Below are 20173 nucleotides of genomic sequence, written 5' to 3'. Positions count from 1 at the left end.
GCCAGTCTGTGTTGTAGAGGAAGAATTACAGTCGAGAAGTCTTTGCATTGAACAAAGAAACCGTCCTCCGGTGTTTGTTCTCATTCGCAAACTGCAAAACCGGAGAGATAAAGAAAACACCAAAATGCAACGGCCTGAGAGATATAAAGCGTTCGCCTTTCTTCAAGGACTAAGTAAAAAGAAGCAGGGCCGAAACGCCGGCCACAGGTCGTGAGCGCCAATGGAGTATTTTAGCATCACAGCGTGTGCAGACTTTCGAGGGTCACGGAGTCCCTGGAAAGGAACCACATCCGCCCACGATCCCATTCAGTCGGCTCAGGACAGCTTCACCATCTCCAGCTCCACCCCCCCCCCCCTCGCTCGGATGGGCGGGACGGGTCGTCCGCGGCCAATCGGAACCGTCGCTGGATCCTGAGCCAATGGAAGGATGTGTTGCTGAGGAGTGCGGTAATTTTGAACGCGGGCGGTTGGCGGTGGAGACCGCGGCTCGTCGAGTGGCGGCGCCGCGGCTGGATCGGTGAGTCCACGCGGCGGGGGCCTCGGGAGGCGGACTGAGGACGAGGGAGGGGGTCGGGAGGGCGGGGGTCGGGGGGTCGGGAGGGCGGGGGTCGGGGGGGCGGAACCTGTAGATCATGGGGGTCGGCACCTGTAGATCATGGGGGTCGGCACCTGTAGATCATGGGGGTCGGCACCTGTAGATCATGGGGGTCGGCACCTGTAGATCATGGGGGTCGGCGAGAGCAGCGGTTCTTTGTCCCTGTCGCCGTGATCCCGGCTCATCTGTGACCCAACTCATGCCTTCGGGTGATTCAACAAAAGCCCTCAGGACGTGATTGAACGGTTCGCCCGGCCCTTTCGAGAGGAGACGCGTTTGCAAACGTTGTTCTGGAAAATCCCCGCGATGTTGTTTTTAAGCAAGTCCTGAAGGGCATTTGGGATACGTCGGCACTTGTTCGGTTGGTCTCGTCAGGTTTTCTTTTGTTGTCAAAGTATTGGAGGAAAATGGCGAAGAAACCCAACTGGCTAATGGAGCTGGAGCCATAGTTTAACCACAAGGTTGAAGAGTGGAACGCGAAAGTCTGCAGACGCTGGGAATGTCTTTTAAAAAAAAAACCCATCGAAGTGCTGCAGGACCTCCAGCGTCTGGAGGAGATTTCCTATCTGAGCCATTATTCAGAGAATGAGGGGGGAAAAGACAGGAAATCACAGAAGACAGGCTGGGGTAGTAGTCCAGACCAACAAAAGGTGTGATTTGGATTTGATAAGGGGAGAGCTGAGAATTGATAAGGGAGAGACAGCTGGGTTGGGGATGTTTTAAGCCGGAGAAGTTAATACCATTTAAGTTCATAATATTAATAGCATCCGGTTGGAGGGTGCCCAGTTGGAAAATGGGATGTTGTCCCTCCAATTTGCGGATGGTCTCCATGTGGCAGGACGTGAGACCTTGAACGTGCATCTCAACGAGGGAATGGGATGGGGAATTGAAATGGGTGGCTCCTGGGTGATCCATGCTATTGTGAGGTGGTCAACAAAGTGATCTGTGCCCAGCCTCTCCGACGTGGAGGAAACCGCAACAGGAGCACGGGATGCAGTAGGTGAGCCCTGCAGATTCACAAACGAAATGTGGCTTCGCTTGGAAGGATTTTATTGGTGAGGAAGAAATGTGGGCGCAAGGAGGGAGGAGTGGATAATGGTATCACAGAGGGAGAAGTCCCTGTGGAAGGCAGGGAGGAGAGGGGAATATGCGCGTAGTAGTGGGCGGAAATGGAGAAGGAGGGTGTGTTGGATAAGGATGCTGGTGGGTTAAGTCAAGACGAATCCTGTCCTTGTGTGTTTGGGTGGAGGGGGCAGGTGAGCACAGATGGTAGAGGGAAAGCTATGTTGTTTGAAGGTGGGCATTTCTGATGATCTGGCATGGAAGTAGAGAATGGAAACCTTATAGGGCAGGAAGAGGTGTCGTTGAGGTAGCTGTGGGTTTGTAGATGTCTATCAAGAGTTTGTCTACCAAGATGGAGATAGAGAGATAGAGGAAAGGGAAAATGTTGATAGAGATGGACCAAGTAAATTTGAGGTTGGGGTTGAAGTTGATAACAAGGTGGATGCATGAGGCCGCACCAAAGTAGTTTTTGATGTAGTTGAGGAAGAATTGAGGGGCCTTGCCTGTGTCAGTTTGTTGCATGGAAAAGGCAGGGATAGCTGGGGCCCATGTGGATATTCATGGCTACTCCTTTGATCTGGAGCAAATGAGTGGAGTCAAAGGAGAAATTATTGAGGGTAGGACAAGTTCTTCCAGCTGAAGTCTGGTGGTGGTGGAGGGTGACTGGTTGATTCTGTAGTCCAGAATGAAACAAAGGGCTTTGATGCCTTTGGTATGGGGGATAGAGGTGTATAGGGATTGGATGTCCATAGTAAACATAGTGCGATCGAGTACAGGGATGTGGAAGTTTTTAAAGTGATGGAAGGCATGTGAAGAAGCATGGATGCAAGTGGGGAGACAAAATAGTTGAGCTAAGTGGAGACCAATTCAGTGGGGCTGGAGTATGCAGTCACAATGGGTCTGTTGGGACAATTGGGATTGTGAAGTAGAAACAGGTGGTGTGGGGAGGTGAACGCAAGTGATGAGTTCAGAGATGATGCATGATACAGTGATTTGATGAGTTTTTTTGGAATTCTGTTGGAGGGGTAAGTAAGAAGAGGTGACTGAGAGTTGTCATCTAGCTTCAGCCAGATAGAGGTTAGTGCCCTAGACCACAACAGTGACACCCTTGTCTGCAGGTTTGATGGTGAGGTTCAAATTGGTGCGGACAGTGGAAGGCCAAGTGTTCTGAAGGGGTGAGATTGGAATGAGCCAGAGAAGTAGTGAAGTCTATACGGTTGATGTCATGGTGGTAGTTGGAAATATAAAGGTCTAGAGCAGGCCGAAGACCAGAACAAGATGTCCAGGAGAAGGAAGACTGATCAGACGGAAGGAGAGTTCAACATCATGGTGTGGGCAAAGTGGGACAAAAGTGAGACCTCCACTGAGGACAGAGCCTTCAGCCTCCAAGAGGGGAAGGCCAGAGGGAACGGTGAAGACTATGAAGGTGTTAGGGGGAGGTTCAATAGGGTGGAGGGTTTCAGGAAGGGGAGGAGAATGGGGTGAATCAGGAGGTGGAGGGGAGGAAGGGCCCAAGAGAGGATGGAGAGAGCCTCGTGCACTCCCAGAGCCAGTGTGGGAGTTCACGATGGTGGCTCGGTCTTGAATGTCGCTTGGGCAAGGTGGAAACCCGATTCCAAAACTCAGTCCTGTGGGCTTCTGGGTTCAGGGTGAAAGCTCACGGTGGAAGCTCGGTCCTGTGGATTGCCAGGGTAGAGACCTGTGTCAGGAACCCGGTCCTGTAAACTGCCAGTGTTGTGTATGCACTTACACAATTAGGACTGTCGTGTTTTTCTCATTCTTTAATACCATTAGACTAATGTGGCTACTGACATAGAGAGGTGACATCATGATGTGGGTGTCGTGATGGACAGCAGGGCGGGCTTATACACAACACTTTTTTTCTCCCCCCGCACAATGCAATAAATGTTGAATGGTTCCCCTCTACCATCACTACGTCAGGCCCATGACTATTAGTGCGAATTAGGGTACATATACTGAGTGATTATAATACAGAAAGGAACTTAATAATAATTATGGAACATAGTCCTTAAAGTGCTCGGGTGGTCTTTATCTCAAACTACCTTGGTGTGGCATACTGGACTGGTATGTGCTCGGGGCTGGTCTGGGTGGGACCCATCAATATTTGGATTGACAGTGATTGCTGGCCTCCGGGGTTCTATGTGCTGGGCTGCTTGTCACAGTTATTGGGCTACCTGACTCTGCCCCTCTTTCACAGCCCAAGGGGTTGGATTGCCTTTGCAGGCCTGGTTCTACCTCCTCCAGGTTATGAGGTAGTTTGTGGACTTTGGTGCCAGGCAATGGCCACAATTGGTTAATGTGTCATTTCCATAAGACTGTCTCCCAATAGATCAGAGTATGAGCAGGGGCTCATAGTGTCTGTAATCTTGTGCCAGTACTCTCTTGCCCATCTCCAGTGTTCTAGGTAAAGTTTGTGGCAATGTGGATTTTTCTAAACAGGCCCAGATCAGGGTGAACTGTGGACAATCTTGTCTGCAGATTGCAGCCAATCATCAATTCTGCTGGGGTGCATTTTGTGGAAGAAGGCGGTATGTTTCTGTACCCTAATAGGAAATCTGCAATTCTGAGAGTCCAGGAGGTGTTTAGGAGTTTTTTGGTTTTCATTGCCTTTTTGAATGTTTGCACAAAGTGTTCTGCCTCCCCATTAGTACTTGAGTGATAGGGTGCCGACAAACTATGTCTGCTTTGTTGTCGCACATAAATTTTTTGAAAGGTTTTGATGTAAACTGGGGTCCATTTACATCTATGACCAATTCGTGAGGGAATCCGTATGTGACAAACATGGCTCGTAGCTGTTCAATTGTAGAATCAGTTTTGGTGATTTTCATATGCAAAACTACTAGCCATTTGGAATGTGTGTCTATTGCTATAAGGAAAGTCTCTCCCACTTGATAATATGCAAACAAGGGGTTAGGTAATGATCCAAATTTTTCCTGAAGTCGAGCAAAAGAAAGAAACTGGCCTGCCTCAAAGTAATCTTCCACTAATTTAATACCCTTCATGTCCCAATTTTTCAAGTAATAATTATTTACTGAAAAAGGGATTAATTTATTCTGAAACAATGGCGTCTTATCTGAAATTTTGCCTTTGGTACCTATAATCTGATCTCTATCATACCAAATCTTCATCAAGTGCCTCAATACAGGTACATTATAGTTTTTTAAAAGAGAAGGGTTCCATTTATAAATACATTAATTAATAGAAATTCAGCAATTTGTGCTAACTCCAATTTTAGCCCAAATCGGAGGATAATCTATGTCAAACATTCTATTAAACTTTAATTGGGCAACCTCATAATAATTCTGAAAGTGTAGTAATTGAAGTCTACCTAATGCATACTTCCATGTCAATTTTTGTAAAAGACACTCTAGCTAATTTACCTTTCCATAAAAATAATCTCACTGCTGCATTTAAATCTTTAAAGAAAACTTTTGGAAGTACACAAGGAATAGACTGAAAAAGATATCGAATACATGGAAAAACATTCATTTTGACAACAATTTACTCGTCCTATCTAAGTTAATGGTAAGTTAATAACATTTATTCAAATCAGATTTAATTTTATTTAATAAAGGTACATAATTCAATTCATATAAATTTTGATATTCAACATTAACCAATACTCCTAAATATTTAATTTTTTTAGTCCATCGGAACTGTAATCTTTACAATATAAATAATCCTCATTTGAAATCGGTAATATTGCACTTTTAATCCCAATTAACCTTATATCCTAACATTTCTCCATACTGTTCCAGACGAAATTGAAGCCTTTCTAAAAATACTTTAGGATGTGTTAAATAAAACAAAAAAAAAAATTGTAATTTCAGTCCTGGCCCCCTTGAATGTGCTGTGGCCCTCAGTTTGGGGGGTGGCGGGGGGGGGAGCAGTTGAGAAAAGCTGTTCAAGTGCATCGGATATTAGGTTGAATTTCTTGTATGCTATTTTTGGGTGTAATTTTATGCTGTGGATATTGGTTAATTTAAACAGTAATTGCATGAAATCAACATTTCCTTTTGAATGTGAATAAAAGCAATTCTACAAGTTTCAAGGAAATTTGCATTGGTGGATTGTAGTTAAATCTGAGCCCCTTCAATGGAACTTTTAATGTTCTTATTTATTATGTTATGTGCAGATTTATTTTTTATTTAACTTGAATTTAACATTGCATTCACCTGTGTTAAACGTTACCCTGCTACCTTTAAAAAAAATGTTTTGGTGTGAGAGGGCACAAGTTTTGGTCATTATAAAAGTCTTAAGATTTCTGTGCACCTCGAACATGATTTCATATTTTCTAATTCAAATTTTTTTTCCATTGCAGCTGATCCATTTGGAGTTAACTTTTCTTTCCCTGAGTTACAATGTGTTATGACTGTAGTTGTGGGTTGGTTATGGTTACCAGTCACCTTCTAATCTGTTTTGCTGCCTAAATCCTGATTCCGTAGTTTCTTTTAGTAGAAAGTGTTCTCTTGTGCATCGTAATATTGAATTTTATATTTCTGACTTTTTTTCTGTCGATGGGTCTTTAAGGGCTGGTTCTTCTAATTACAATTCAGTACCACATCTATAATTTTACATTTGGATGGCTGTGCCAGTGATGGAATTAGTGTATTAATGCAATATTTTAATGAGTTGGATCTATTGCAAATCCAATTTCCCATTTTATGCCTATGTTGATTTATAGTTCTGTTGCTTCCTCGTGATTTTGTACTGTTTTTTCACCTTGTTCAGTTTTTCTCTGGTGGTTTTTTGCTAATGAGATCTTCTGAAACAATATCCTTTCAGTTGAAAATTCCATTACTGTTTGTTCAATTCTCCATCCTAGATCTCAGATTATATGCATCTTGCACCACTCATCAAAGTTGGATGCATGTTTTCTTCCAAGAGAAAATTTGTTCAGGTGTTCTTAGGAAGCAAAGACCACCCGAGCACTTTAAGGACTATGTTCCATAATTATTGTTAAGGAAGTAATACAGAAAATATCCAAAGATAGAAACCTTATTCAATTTTTTTTCTGATTCAAGTATTTAATGATCACTTTTCTTCATTTTAATTGAATGTCAGACTGCAGATAATTCAAATAAAAGTAGAATAGGTGATATGATTGAAGCTTATTGTGCATGTTGTTACAATGCACACTTATCCAAAGGTTGAGGTAACATGAGTGCATTTATGATATGAGTACTCTTTAGCCATTTAATTTTTTTTGAATATTTACTTTTAAATTGGTACCTCTCTGTGCGATGTTAATTTGAAAGTAAAGGTGAATTTTTATCAGTTGAAATACTTTTAAAGCTTCCAGCTTCCTTGCTTGAAGTGATGGAGGATGAAATGAATGAATCAAGGATGCGACTTGCTCGCCTTGTGAGTCGATTAGCAGACCTACGAACACAATGTGGGGAAGACAACAGAACTGAAGAGTTGAAATCGAATTGGGAAATTACAGGTACAGTGCAGCACACATTTTCTTTAAATTATGTAAGAGTTAATTCAATTCCCATATCGAGAAATTTAAAATGATTGAATTGCAAGAGGGAAAAGAATGTCCTCTGGTTTTTCTGTCTCAATACAGAATGATACTTCTTACTTTTTGATGACACCACAGTGTACAGAGATTGAAGCCTTTGCTATGATCTGAATGTTTATCAGTAAAGGAAGGATATATTAAAATTTGTATGTATAACCTGTTTTATTAGAGGAATATGTAGCAGGAGGCAATTTAGAACCTTAGGCAAAACAATTTTAGTTTCTCCAGTACTCTGATAATAAAACATCTAAAAATACCAACTGGAGCCTTGCTGCTTGAATGCTTGCATTATATTTTCATGTTTTTACTTCACTATCAAACTATATATTATAATGAAACATTGCCTTTTTTTTTGCAACAGACCATACTGGTACAATTAAACAAATTTTGGCTGATGGAAACTTTCCAGAGGACTGGTTTGCATACCTTCAGAAAGTGGAAAAGATGGGTGATCCACAAACTAATGAAAGCCTATTAAATAGGCTTATAGAGTTGTATGATGATGCAGTTGTAGCCCTACCAGTTGAGAAGCATCATGCAAATGAATGTTATGCTCGTATTTTAATCTCTTTTGCAAAGCTTAAAAGGTAAGTATCTTTGCTTATATTGGTGCTTTTTAAAAAGATTTGGATTTACAAATTAAATTTCTTATGCTGTCAAAAGGAGTTTTTAAATGGAAACAAAATGCATTTAGTCTTTCAAAAGAATAGGTTTCAGGCAGAGCAAGGGAAATTATGTTCCTGGATAATTGTCCCTTTTTTTTGAATATTTTATTTGCTTTTCATACATACTTTAATATCTAGATACAGAAAATATCCCAAATACTTCTCAAATCAGTAATATATAGTATTATATAGCCCCTCCCACCACTTCCCCTCAATAATAATAGCAGCAAATAACTTAAAAAAAAACAAAAAGAAAAAAAGAATTTAAAAAAAAAGAGAGGAAAAAGGTACAAAAAAAGGAAAGAAACACATCTGGTTACTAGAGTTTCAATACATTTAATCAAATTTTGTCTTTACAATACTAAACATATACTAATTCCAAGGAGTTGATGAAGTTCTTTGAGGTTTAATTTTTCATAATGTAATACCTACAATTTGTAAAGATGGGCATGAAATTTTTAAAGAAAACATCATTTATTTCTTAAATTATATGTAATTTTCTCAAGAGGTATACACCTATGTATCCCCAAATGCGAATCTGATTTCCGTGTCACTGCTATTCATTTTCTTGCAACTGCTAATGCAGTTTTCACAAATTCCTTTTGAAACATATTAAGTTTCAGTTTTGGCCTTGTCCCAGATATATTACCTAATAAGAAAACTTGGATTTTGAGGAACTTTAACTAGTGACTCCGTTCTAAAAATGCTCCTAATTCCATCCAAAAAGGTCTCAATTTTGGACACGTTCAAGTGGAACATATATATTTAAAAAAAAAAGTATCTATCTCTTAATTACAATTAAAACATTTATCTGATGAACCTGATTTCAGTCTATTTAATTTCTGTGGGGTAAGATATAATCGATATAAAAATTGTATTGAACCAATCTATATCTAACATTTATTGTGTTTGTCATACTATTATGACACAATTCCAACCAATTTTTCTCCACAATACTAATATTAGTTTCTCATCTCTGTCAAGATCTATGGATTCCTCATTTTTGTTTTCCCTTTTGCAATAGTCTATACATAACTGAAATAAACTTATTAAAAGATTTATTACAAACCAAAGTTTTTATTTAACTCCTTTCGGGCAATAACATTTTTGGGCCCAATTTATCCAGCAAATACACCTTTATTTGATAATAACAAATATATTATTTTGTATTCCATATTTATTTTTCAATTGATCAAATGACATTAAACTTCTCCCTTTAAAACAATCCACTATTTTCTTAATTCCTTTGCTAGACCAAGTATTTAAAAAGTTGGTTGTTCATTGTAAAGGGAATAAGTCTATTTTTAGTCAATGGCATTTTAGGTATCTCATAATTCCTCATCCCCATTTTAACATTTACCTTGTTGCATATGTTAATCAAACATTTCATCAAAGGAGTATCCTATCTCCAATTTTTAATCTCCTACCCCATTTATATGTAAAATCTTCAGCCCTTATCTCCCCTATTTTATCCATCTCGATCTTAATCCATGCTGGTTTCTCCCTGTTCAAAGAAAGAAGACAACAATCTAATTCATGCTACTTTATAATAATTTTTTAAATTTGGGAGTTAACCTCCAATTTAAATTTCCAAGTTAATTTTTCTAATGAGACTCTGACATATTGCCCTCCCAAAGAAACTTTCTTGCATATTTATTCAATTTCCAGGGAAAATAAAACAAAACACTCTGGAAGTGGAATAAATGTAGGCAATGTTTGAAAAAGATGTAACCTAGGAAAAATATTCATTTTTATACAATTAACTCTTCCCAATAAAGTTGTAGGTCATTCCATCCATTAAAAAAAAATCTTCATCAATTTTCTTAAGTTAAGGGTAATAATTCTATTTAAATATGTTTTTAAAATTATCTATTCGTGTTCCTAAGTATTTTATTCCATTCACTGGCCATTTAAATTGGCTATCTCTTTTATACTGTATAATCACCTGTAGCAAGAGGCATAATCTTATTTTTGTTTCAATTTACTTTGTAACCAGATTCTGTTTCGATTTCTCTTAATCTTGAATATAATTTACATAATGAACTTTCCAGTTTCATCAAATAAATTATTACAGCATTTGAAAATAAACTAATCTTGTGTTCCTCTCTACGAACTCTAAAACCTTTAATATCAGAATCAGACTTAATCAATTCTGCCAATGGTTCTATTGCAAAAATAAATAAAGCTGGATCTATCTACTGGTTCTAATTGATTGAAAAAAGTTAGAGACTTGTCTGTTTGTTTCCTTGTTTTTGGTCCATTATACAGGGTTTTAATCCAATTTATAAATATTTGTCCCTGTCTAAACCTTTCAGGTACTTTAATTGTTCCTTTCTTAATTTGAATTCAGAATAAAATTGAGAATACAATTGAATTATAGTAATTCACATAAATGAATTCCATTCCAATCGAATTCACAAATTAGTACCAAAAAAAATTACTCAAACAATATTTCTCCAAAAAAATCAAATATGTATTTCTTTTCAATTCTTATTTTTGACACATGCTCAGATGACATTACTCCATATTATTGAAAAATGTACTATGAAATGTCTTATAGGAAAGCAAACCCCTGTAACATTGGGCCATCTGTACTTTTTAACAAGTGTACTGATTCCTCAGGAAATACTACTCGTTTTTCATCTTGTAGATTTCATTTATATATGATTAATTTTTGCTGACCAACTCCACATCATTGTCAAATTTTTAAAAGATTATTGCTGATCATTCAATGACTATGATTATAGCAGTGTAACAGTCCATGAGAAACAACCTGCCCCAGATCATTTTTACCACTCCAGATTTATTTATTTTTTACCTTGTGTCAAGTGATCTATAAGAGATTACAATCGTTTATTTGGTGGATTTCTTCATGGTACGATGTATGTCATTCCTACTCAATTTTATCTTGGGGTTGTCACTTTTTCACATGACTATATGTACTTCTGGGAAATTGTTTAATACTTTGTTTTTCTTACGTATTTACTGAAACCTTTTGCTTCATCTGGTAAATTACAAATCATTACTTTTTCTATTATGAAACCAATCTAGTTCTGTCAGAACCTATCCCTTGCTGAATTACTTCAGCTATCTTTTTGAATATTTTATAATTTTTTCAAGACTCATAGGACATTATTTCATACATCATAGAAATAGTATTTACAATTACATTACGATTGCCCAAATCTCACTCTCCCCCCACCCTCCCAAATGCTAACATTAGAAAACAATTGTCCAAAAATGAAGGGATGCTATTAACCTAACTATATAATTTAAACCTTTTGGTGAAGTTAGTTATATCCTTAATCCAGTATGATTCAAATAAGGTTGCCATATTTTAACAAACACATCATATTACTTTCTAAAATTATAAGTTATTTTTTCCAGGGGGGCTCAACTTTGCATTTCCATATTTCAGAAAGTAATAAGTAGAGGGGGGGTGGGGGAGAGAGTGGTGTCAGACTTCCATGTAAAAGCTATACATTCCCTGGCTACCACCAATGCAATCCTCATGAACTGTATTTGATATTATGCTGTAACATTGCTCCTTAAATACCATTCTGGTTCCAATGGAAAATCCACTTCTATAATTTTTGTCAAAGTTTACGCCAAGTCACATTGTAACAGATTGTTGTTTGTATATATAGATATGTTTTGGGGAGATAAATTGGGGCAGGAGTTTTAGTGCAGGTCACATGCAAATGCTTTAAAACAGGTCTTATTTAAAATACTAGACCTCTACTAATGCAAGACATATCGGCACCAAGAGCTTTTGCAAAAGTTTTGGAGAGTGCACAAGAGACTTCACTAATGGATTATTGCTTATAAAAAGGCAACAAATGAAAGAATGTTGGAGCCGCAGACTCTCTGGAGTGGAACTTGCTGTTCTTGGAGGGTCATGTGGGTTTGCAAGCAGAAAGAGTCAAACAGGCTTTTCTTAGAGAGAATTCAGTTCTACAGTTTTACAGTCAGCAGCAGCAACTGGGACTGGAAAAGGATAAGGTGGCAAGCTTGCAGAAAACCCCATTTCGAAGATTGGTAGTGAGTGCTTAGTTCAGCCTGGTCAAAGCCCTTGTGGATCATGCAAGAGAGGACTGCCTGTCTAATGTTTCACTTAAAATAGGAGAAACAAAAAGGCACTCTCTGGTGACCTGAAAGAAAGAGGTTATCATCTTCAGAACCCTGAAGGGGGAAATTTCGTCAGCAAGACACTGAAGTGGCTGATTAAAAAAGGAATCAGTTGTGGGTGTCCAGCGAACAACAAATCTCTTTCTGAAAACCAATAAGAACCTTACTGAGCAGTAACCATTTACCTTTCAAGCACCAAAGCCTGGTGAACTTTATAAATGTTAAATTTTATGCATGGTATAAGAATTGCCTGCAGCCAGTGAACTTGGAGGAATGAGAAGTGAGATTGGACTGTGAACTAAAGAACTTTTCTGAACTTACACACTCATTACAGACATGTGCGCTTAGAATTAGAAGGGGGTTGTTACGTTAAGTTAATAGTAATAAGTTAGAGTTTGATCCTATTTTCATGTTTAAAGATAATTAAAAGCAACTTTTTTTGTAAGTAATCATTTGTCTTGGTGAATATCTATTGCTGCTGGGTTTTGGGGTCCTCTGGTCTTGTAACAATACCAAAAGGATCTTTCATGCATACCCAGGTTGAATGTATCAATATTCCAACCTTGATACCACACCTAAAACACGAGTCAGGAATTTAAGATTTTAAATTGTAATTTTTGTAGTGCAAGGTATAATTGGTGCACAAAATTGTATTGTACCAACCTACATTTTACATTAATAAATGATGTCATATTTTCAATTTTGACGAATATTGTCTTGAATACTTTTTCCCAAGACCATCTCCCCTCTTTCACTCGATATGGGCAAGCCTGGTTTTGGGAATTGCTCTGCAATAGGAAATGCATCTTCAATATAAATTTACTTGTGATCCTCTTTCAAAGAAGAGCCCCCATGTCACCACATGTTGGTAGGATCATGGCTGGTCCTCAACTATCTCTTTTAAAAGATCTTAATTGAAGATAGCAGAAGAAAGTTCTGTTTGACAAATTATGTCTATTTTTTAGCTGTTCAAATTTCATAAATTATCCTTGTTCATAACAATCCTCTATGCACTTGATCCCTTTACAGTGCCAAGTGCCCAGGATTTTATTTTTTAATTTCATTGGTAATAACTTTATACAAGGATGTTTTTGAAGATAACCTCACTTTTAGACCTATATATTCATTTGTTGCCATATCCAAATTGTGTTTTAGAATGGGGTTATCTGATATTCCATTTGTAAATGAAACTTTCTGCATTATTTCAGCTATCTTCACATAAAACCTTGTAGGTTGTTAACTCCTTTTAATGATACTACCTGATGAGTAAATTAAGATAAATTTCAGCTTTATTTCTACCTTTATGCAAGCTCCAATGAAACTCTCCTTTCTCTTCCTCAGTTTTGTGGATGTGGATGAAGCGCAGGAGCAGTTTAACCTGGCACGTGTCAACTGTAAGAAGTTTGCTTTTGTGCATATAGCATATGCGCAATTTGAGCTGGATCGAGGTCTGTATCCATTCCAGTTTTATCACTGTAAACCTTCAACAGTGCTGACAGATTTGTGAAAAGTGAGTAATAAAGTTACTGCCTGTTGACAGGTTCGGTATGGAAGTGCAGAAACATTCTTCGGAAAGCATTGGATATCAAAGCCAAACCACTTGAGCTGTTGGAAATTGCTTCTGAAAACTTTAATCAGGGGAAAGCACAGCTTGTGTTATCTGACGATTGGCATAAAAAATATGTGTCTGGTGAGTTTGTTTTGAGAATACAATAAGATGATGTATGAAGACAACATGGTGAGAGGATATACTCGTTAGTTTTTTTGGTGTTCAAAAATATTTTTAATATTTATGCATGATGAGCATATTTGATATGTCAAATTGTAGTATCATAATTTTCACCACCTGTTGATTATATTATGGGATTATGATCAAGATTTCAAAGGAGAGAGAAACAATATTTTGCAGAATGAAATCTGGCAGGCAGAAACATGTTTGTGTAGATGCACGCTATTTAGTGTAGTCAGGTTAAACTCTCGGTCTTACTAGGGCTCCGGCCAGACTTTTATACTTGCACTGTTCCCTTCATGGCTTCCCCCTTGGCTGACGTCAAAACATGCATAACAAAAGCAGGTTTCCCGCACGCAGGTAATTTCCTGCATAATAATGCCCTTCTTCCCTGTGCGCTGTCCCTGTCTGCTGGCTGCGCAGCAAGGCCAGTGCCATTTTGGGGTTGCTGGCCTTTAAGCTGCCCTTGCCATTCACCTGTCAGTTTGCTTGTTTGCAACAGTGCCGCTGCGTGGGCTGCTGGCCTTTGGTTGCACTTGCTGTCTGGTGCGCCAGCTCGATCGCTGCTGCAGACCACCACATGACCCCACACCCCCCCCAGAACTGGCGGTATTGTCCTTAGTGCCCAGAAGCAAAGACTCTGCAGCCTTTTGTGGCCTGCCTTTTCGGTGTGGTGCTGGTGCCTCGACCAGGTGTGCCAGGTCTAGATGTGCCAGCTTCAGCCTATCTGTTGTGAAGACCTCAATCTTGCCTCCGATCTCCATCTCCATTGTGACCCCGTTGTTGTGGATGTTTCTGCACTTCCATACTGAACCTGTCAACAGGCAGTAACAGAACGGATCCTCATATGGCCTCTGTAGCGGTGGGCAATGTGGACCCCTGCCAATTAAAATTTGCTCACAGTATGTTGGTCCTCGCGTGACTGTGCCTGGAAGGTGAAATTGGGGCTAGGTTGCCGACTCTTTCCCTTAGCTTGCTGAGGAATGCTGCAGAGTCATCCTGCTGTCCGCCTGGGGATGGTATATATTCTCCTGGGACCAGTAGATGAGTTCAGTCGAAGAGGTGTTGGGGTCCTCCTTGGGTGCCTTGGGGATGCCCAACAGCGCCCATGGTAGCTCGTCTACCCAATTGGATCCTTGGAGTCTGGTTATGAGCACGGTTTTGAGGTGCCTGTGGAAGCACTCCAACAACTGATTGGACTGAGTTGTGAGCTGTTGTGTGATGCAGCTGGGCACCCCACAGGCTGGTGAGGTTGGACCATAGTCTGGAGGTGAACTGGGCCCCTCTGTCGGATGTAATGTGGGACAGTTACCCAAACCGTGCCATTCCGGATGAGGTAAGGGTCCTGGTGCACAAGGTTGTGGATGTGTCTGCCAGCGGGACTGCTTCTGGCCACCTGGTGAAGTGGTTGACCATTGTTAACAGATAATGGAAACCCTGGGATACCGGCAAGGATCCTACTATGTGGATGTGGTCGAATCTTTGTTCCATGGGCTCGAGGTGCTAAGGTGGAGTCTTGGTGTGCTGCTGTACCTTGTTTGTCTGGCCCTGCATGCATGCCTTCGCCCTCCCGCTGAACTGTTTCCCCAATCCATCCCACATGTATTTGCTGGCCACCAGCCGGACCGTTATCCTAATGGTCGGGTGAGGCAGTCCGTGGATGGAGTAGTAAATCTGTCATCTCAGAGCATTAGAGACGATGGGTCTGACCTGACCGGTGGCCATATCGCATAGGAGGGTGGTGTTACCTGTGCTGACTAGGGTGTCCTGGAGCTGCAGTCCTGATACGACAGTCCTTGTCTTTCTGCTGCGCCTCTACCAGTGCCATGAAGTTTACTCCCCACGATAATGTGTGGATACTTTGCCTGGACAGTGTGTTGGCCACCACGTTGTCCTTGCCAGAGACAAGCCTTGCATCTGTGGTATACTCCGAGATGTAACACAGGTGTTATTGCTGGCAGGCCAACCAGGGGTTTGAGATATCACCCAAGGTGAAAGTTAGGGGCTTGTGATCTGTGAAAGCTGTGAAGGACCTGCCCTCTACGAAGTACCTGAAGTAGCGGATGGCTAAGTACAGCACCAATAGCTCTCTATCTAAAGTGCTGTACTTCAGTTCTGGAGGCTGCAGATGTTTGCTGAAGAAAGCCAGCGGCCACCAACTTCCTTCGATCTGCTGCTCCAGAACTGCCAATCACCATTCCCGAGGCATCCACTGTCAGGGCCATTGGAGCGTCTGACCTGGGATGTTCTAGAAGACTGGCATCCACCAGAGGTTTCTTGGCCTTCTCGAAGGCTTCTGTTGACTCCTCGTCCTAGGTGATGTTCTTCGCCTTGCCTGTCATCTGGGAAAACAAGGGCCGCTTGATCTGGGCAGCTAAGGGGATCGCCTTCACTTTTCTGAATAATGGTGAAGCTCTTTCATTAGTTATCCGGTGGCCCAGGAAATCAATGGCCACTAATCCGAACTAGCATTTGGCTGGGTTGACCGTCAAGCTGAACTTGCTCAGTTGGGTGTAGAGGTTGCGGAGGGGCGCCAAATGCTGCTTTTGGTTCCTGCTTGCTACCAGGATGTTGTCCAGGTACATGAAGGTGCTGTTTAGGTCTCGGCGCACTGAATGCAATAGTTGTTGGAAAGTCTGTGAGGCATTCTTTAGCCCCAACGGCATTCAGAGGAATTTGAAAATGCCGAATGAGGTGATGATGGCGGTCTTGGGGATATCATCGGGGTGTACTGGGATCTGGTGATATCCCCGCAAGAGGTCCATCTTGGAGAAGATCTTTGCCCCGTGCAGGTTAGCCGCAAAGTCCTGGATGTGCGGCACGGGGTACCGATCTGGTGGTGTGGCCTTGTTGAGCCAGCAGTAGTCGCCACATGGTCTCCAGCCCCCAGTTGCTTTGGGTACCATGTGCAGGAGAGAAGCCTATTGGCTGTCTGACTGCTGTACGATGCCGAGCTCCTCCAGCTTCCTGAATTCCTCCTTCGCCAGTTGGAGCTTCTTTGGAGGAAGCCGTCTTGCCCTTGAGTGGAGCGGCAGGCCCTGGGTCAGGATGTGGTGCTATACTTCATATCAGGGCATCACTGTGGTGAATTGGGGGGTGAACACTGCAGGGAACTAGGCCAGGACCCTGGTGTACTCCTTGTCCTATCTCCAAACGGAGTCCCGGTGGAGTGCTGGGAACCTGGCACCTTTGAGGGGGAAGGTTTAAAAAGTGTTTGCATGGACCAGTCTCCTTCCCTTGAGGTCCCTAGCAGGCTGTGGGTGTGTAGGAAGTACGCCTCAAGGAGCAGTTGTTCCACTGAGGCCAGCATGAACACCCACAAGAAGAGGCTGCCTCCCAACTACAGTTGGGCAGTTCTGAATCGTGCTGTTGTTTGCAGGCCTCAGCGTGAGGCCTGACTGCCTGTTCCTGGTGACCTGTCCCAACTGGGGGCAGGATGCTGACCTCTGCTCCTGCATGCACGAGGAAACGTTGTTTGGACTGTCATGTCCATTAGCAACAGCTGGCCCTGGCATTTCCCTGAAACGTGCGTGGTGGGCTGCACCGGTGGGCTCTGGTGCCCCATCTCTGGTGGTAGAAACACCACTAGTCCTTTGGATCACCTCCTCTGAGACGTTGCTTTTCTCTCGGTGACTCTGCGTGGGTCTGGTTGCAGGGTTTAGTGACAAGTCCCGTGGACGCTGAGCACTCTCTCTTCCGTTTCCACAGAATGTCCGCTCGTGCTGCGACTTGTTACGGGTCGCTGAAATCTGTGTCAGCCAGGAGCAGTTGGATGACCTTGGGCAGTTGCTCCAGGAATTCCTGCTCAAACATGATGCAGGGCTTGTGTTTGTTCAGGAGTGTCAGCATCTCGTTCATGAGGGCTGACGGGTGCTTGTCTCCTAGCCTGCCCAGGTGGAGCAGATGTGCCCTCTTTCAAGCCGTGAGAACCCGAAAGTCTCAATCAGCGAGTCCTTGAAGACAGTGTATGTGCCTTCAGATGGGGGCTCCTGGATGAAGTTGGCCACCCAGTCTGCTGTGTCCTGGTCCAGGGCCCTCACCATGTGGTAGTACCAGGTGGATTATGCTGTGATCTGCTGCCTCAGCCTGGTCAAACCACACACCTGGTTGATTCGTTCAGAAGGTCGGCAGCTTGATAGTGACCATGTTGATTGCTGCCTCTTCGCTCATTGCTGGGCTTAGATGCCGTCTAAATCATTAGGGTCACCAATTGTAGCCGTGCGCTACTTGAAAGAAGCCACACACACGTAGTGTAGTCACGTTAAGCTCTGTGTTTTGTTAGGGCTCAGGCCCTACTTTTACATTAACTCTGTTCCCGCCCAGGCCGCCCTTGGCTGATGTCACAACATGCGTTTCCTGCGTGCAGGTACTTTGCTGCATAAAAATGTCCTTCTTGACGCTGTCCCTGTCTGTTGGTTGTGCGGCAAGGCCAGCACCATTTTGGGGTTGCAGGCCTTTGAGCTGCCCTTGCCATACACCCACCGGTTCATTTGTTGGGACTAGTGCCGCTGCGCAGGCCTTTGGTTGCGCTTGCTGCTTGGAGCGATGGCTTGATTGCCTCGGTGGTGGGCCGCCACATTTGTACTATTTTTGAGGAGGAATTTAGGATAAATGTCTCATTCCAAAACATGGTATCCCAAAGCCTTGCTTGTTGGTGTGTGCAGTTAGGATAATGAACTTGTTTTTTTCAAAAATCTGTTGTAAATTGTGTCCTGATTAAAAAGCTTTACTTTTTAATGATTTAATATGTAAATCTTAAATGTATGAATTTTCCCTTCACAGTACCTGTGATTAAAACTACATCAACTATGTTATCAACCAACAATGTTTCAATAAACAAAACCAGTAACAACAGCAGTGGCTCTGGAGAATTGCAATTTGATCCTGATTCATCATTGAGGTGAATATATCTCATTTTTAAAAAAACTTTTAAAATTCTTTGGTATTTTTTAGCACCCTCATACTTGTGGATTTTTTAGGGCTGTGGATGATACTGCTAAGTGAAATTAGATTATTTATTATTTTGTTGTGACATTTCCTTTATGTAAGGCTATTGGCATCCCCCTTCATTCTTTTATATCGCACATGTATTTGAAATGGACTTGTATTACTGAAAAATCCATGAATTTGTGGTTTTAAATTTATTAAAAAGTAATGGGAAAGTTACTGGAAGGGATTAAGAAGGAGATTTGCATTTGGAAAGGCAAGGACTGATAAAGGATAGTCAGTATGGCTTTGTTCTTATGTAACAATATTAATATTTGGGGAGAATTTATAAGATTTAGAGTAGGTCATATACATATGATTTTAAAACATCTTATTTGAAATACTGAAAAATTCACATTGCAAGATCTCTGGAGAATGTAAGCACCTTTCAAAGTAGGTGTTAATTGAACTGACTTCATAAAATGCTTGACCATTGTCTTGCTGGAGTCATACTGTCTATCAGTACCCTTTCTGCCAAGTGCTCACAGAAAGGTCAATTCTGGATTGTTTACCTACCTAAAGGCACTTTCAGGTGGCCATTTGCCGCATATTTTGGCAATATGTGGCTGTTGGGAGGCCACGTGAATGTGCAGGAGGTGCTTGCAAGGTGAACTTTGTAACCCTCCTCCGAGAGGGATAATCGCCGCAGCACAGTGGCCTCCCCAGTCTACTGAATGCAAAAGCGGCTGCATTCAGTAGGTTTGGGATGACAGTCAGCTGGAGAGCCCCTGACAGCTCCTCTCCCAGCTGCCCCTTCCCCCTGCGCAGGACGTCGGGGCAGGGGCAGCTGGCTGGGTTGTCAGTGTGGGAACTGCGTGGCTGGAGCGGCCGGCGGGGGAGAAGGGGGCTGGAGCAGCCGGCGGGGCAGAAAGGGGCTGGCCAAAACAATGCTAGTACCTGACTCGAGCGCCCTACTCCCCCGTCGGCTGCTCCAGCCTCCTCCTCCGCCGCCGGTTCTCCAACCTCCTCCCCCGCCAGCTGCTCCAGACCCGTGACTGGGGAGAGAGCAGGGCAGCGGGATCAGTAGGGGGACATTCTGCACAGGACAGGTGGTCAACACTGTGCTTTCAACGCTGCCACCTGAACTGCAATTTAAAGGGATGCTTCTGCTTCTTCAGGCGCATTCTTAACAGAGAATACACCTGAAAAAGCCTGAAGATAACAACAGATGGAGCAGAAGAAAGAACTGTTGTTTGCTAGAGAAGGTGGGGATTTTGCAAGACATGAGTCACATGCTCTTTGGAGTTTCAGTTGGGGGGAGAGAGAAGAGAAGCCCTCTCAGCTGGTGTGTGTGTGACATAGTGCAATCCAGGAAGAACTGATGAAAAGTTCCAAAAGCAAAGGATGGCTGAAGTGCTATCTGTCTGATGCTCCTCTTGGAATAAGAGGAACAGAAGGAGCTCTGTCGTAATCTGAAAGAAAGAGGTTACCATCTGAAAAACCCTGATGGGGCAAGTTTC

General features: G+C 42.1%; 1 protein-coding gene across 6 annotated transcripts in view; it reads left to right on the top strand.

The window, feature by feature from the left end:
* The first annotated feature begins 423 nt into the window (after nt 1–423).
* ttk (ttk protein kinase) overlaps nt 424–20173 on the top strand; it is an 80918-nt gene continuing 61168 nt past the window's right edge. Inside the window, exons 1-7 of one of the 6 annotated variants that reach the window (XM_069887406.1) lie at nt 471–517; nt 5103–5203; nt 6974–7124; nt 7567–7792; nt 13340–13446; nt 13539–13688; nt 18510–18627. In XM_069887406.1, coding sequence (XP_069743507.1) covers nt 5201–5203; nt 6974–7124; nt 7567–7792; nt 13340–13446; nt 13539–13688; nt 18510–18627 — 755 coding nt within the window. In that variant the 5' untranslated portion in view covers nt 471–517; nt 5103–5200. Of the gene's footprint in view, nt 518–683; nt 1596–2587; nt 2735–5102; nt 5204–6973; nt 7125–7566; nt 7793–13339; nt 13447–13538; nt 13689–18509; nt 18628–20173 lie in introns of those variants that run through there. The other 5 variants (XM_069887401.1, XM_069887402.1, XM_069887405.1 and 2 more) reach the window with 5 other exon arrangements.

This window comes from Narcine bancroftii, chromosome 6 (genome assembly GCF_036971445.1).
Source record: "Narcine bancroftii isolate sNarBan1 chromosome 6, sNarBan1.hap1, whole genome shotgun sequence".
Classification (NCBI taxonomy): Eukaryota; Metazoa; Chordata; class Chondrichthyes; order Torpediniformes; family Narcinidae; genus Narcine; species Narcine bancroftii.
The sequence above is the reverse complement of the archived record's forward strand: the minus strand, read 5'-3'. Positions and strand labels throughout refer to the sequence as shown.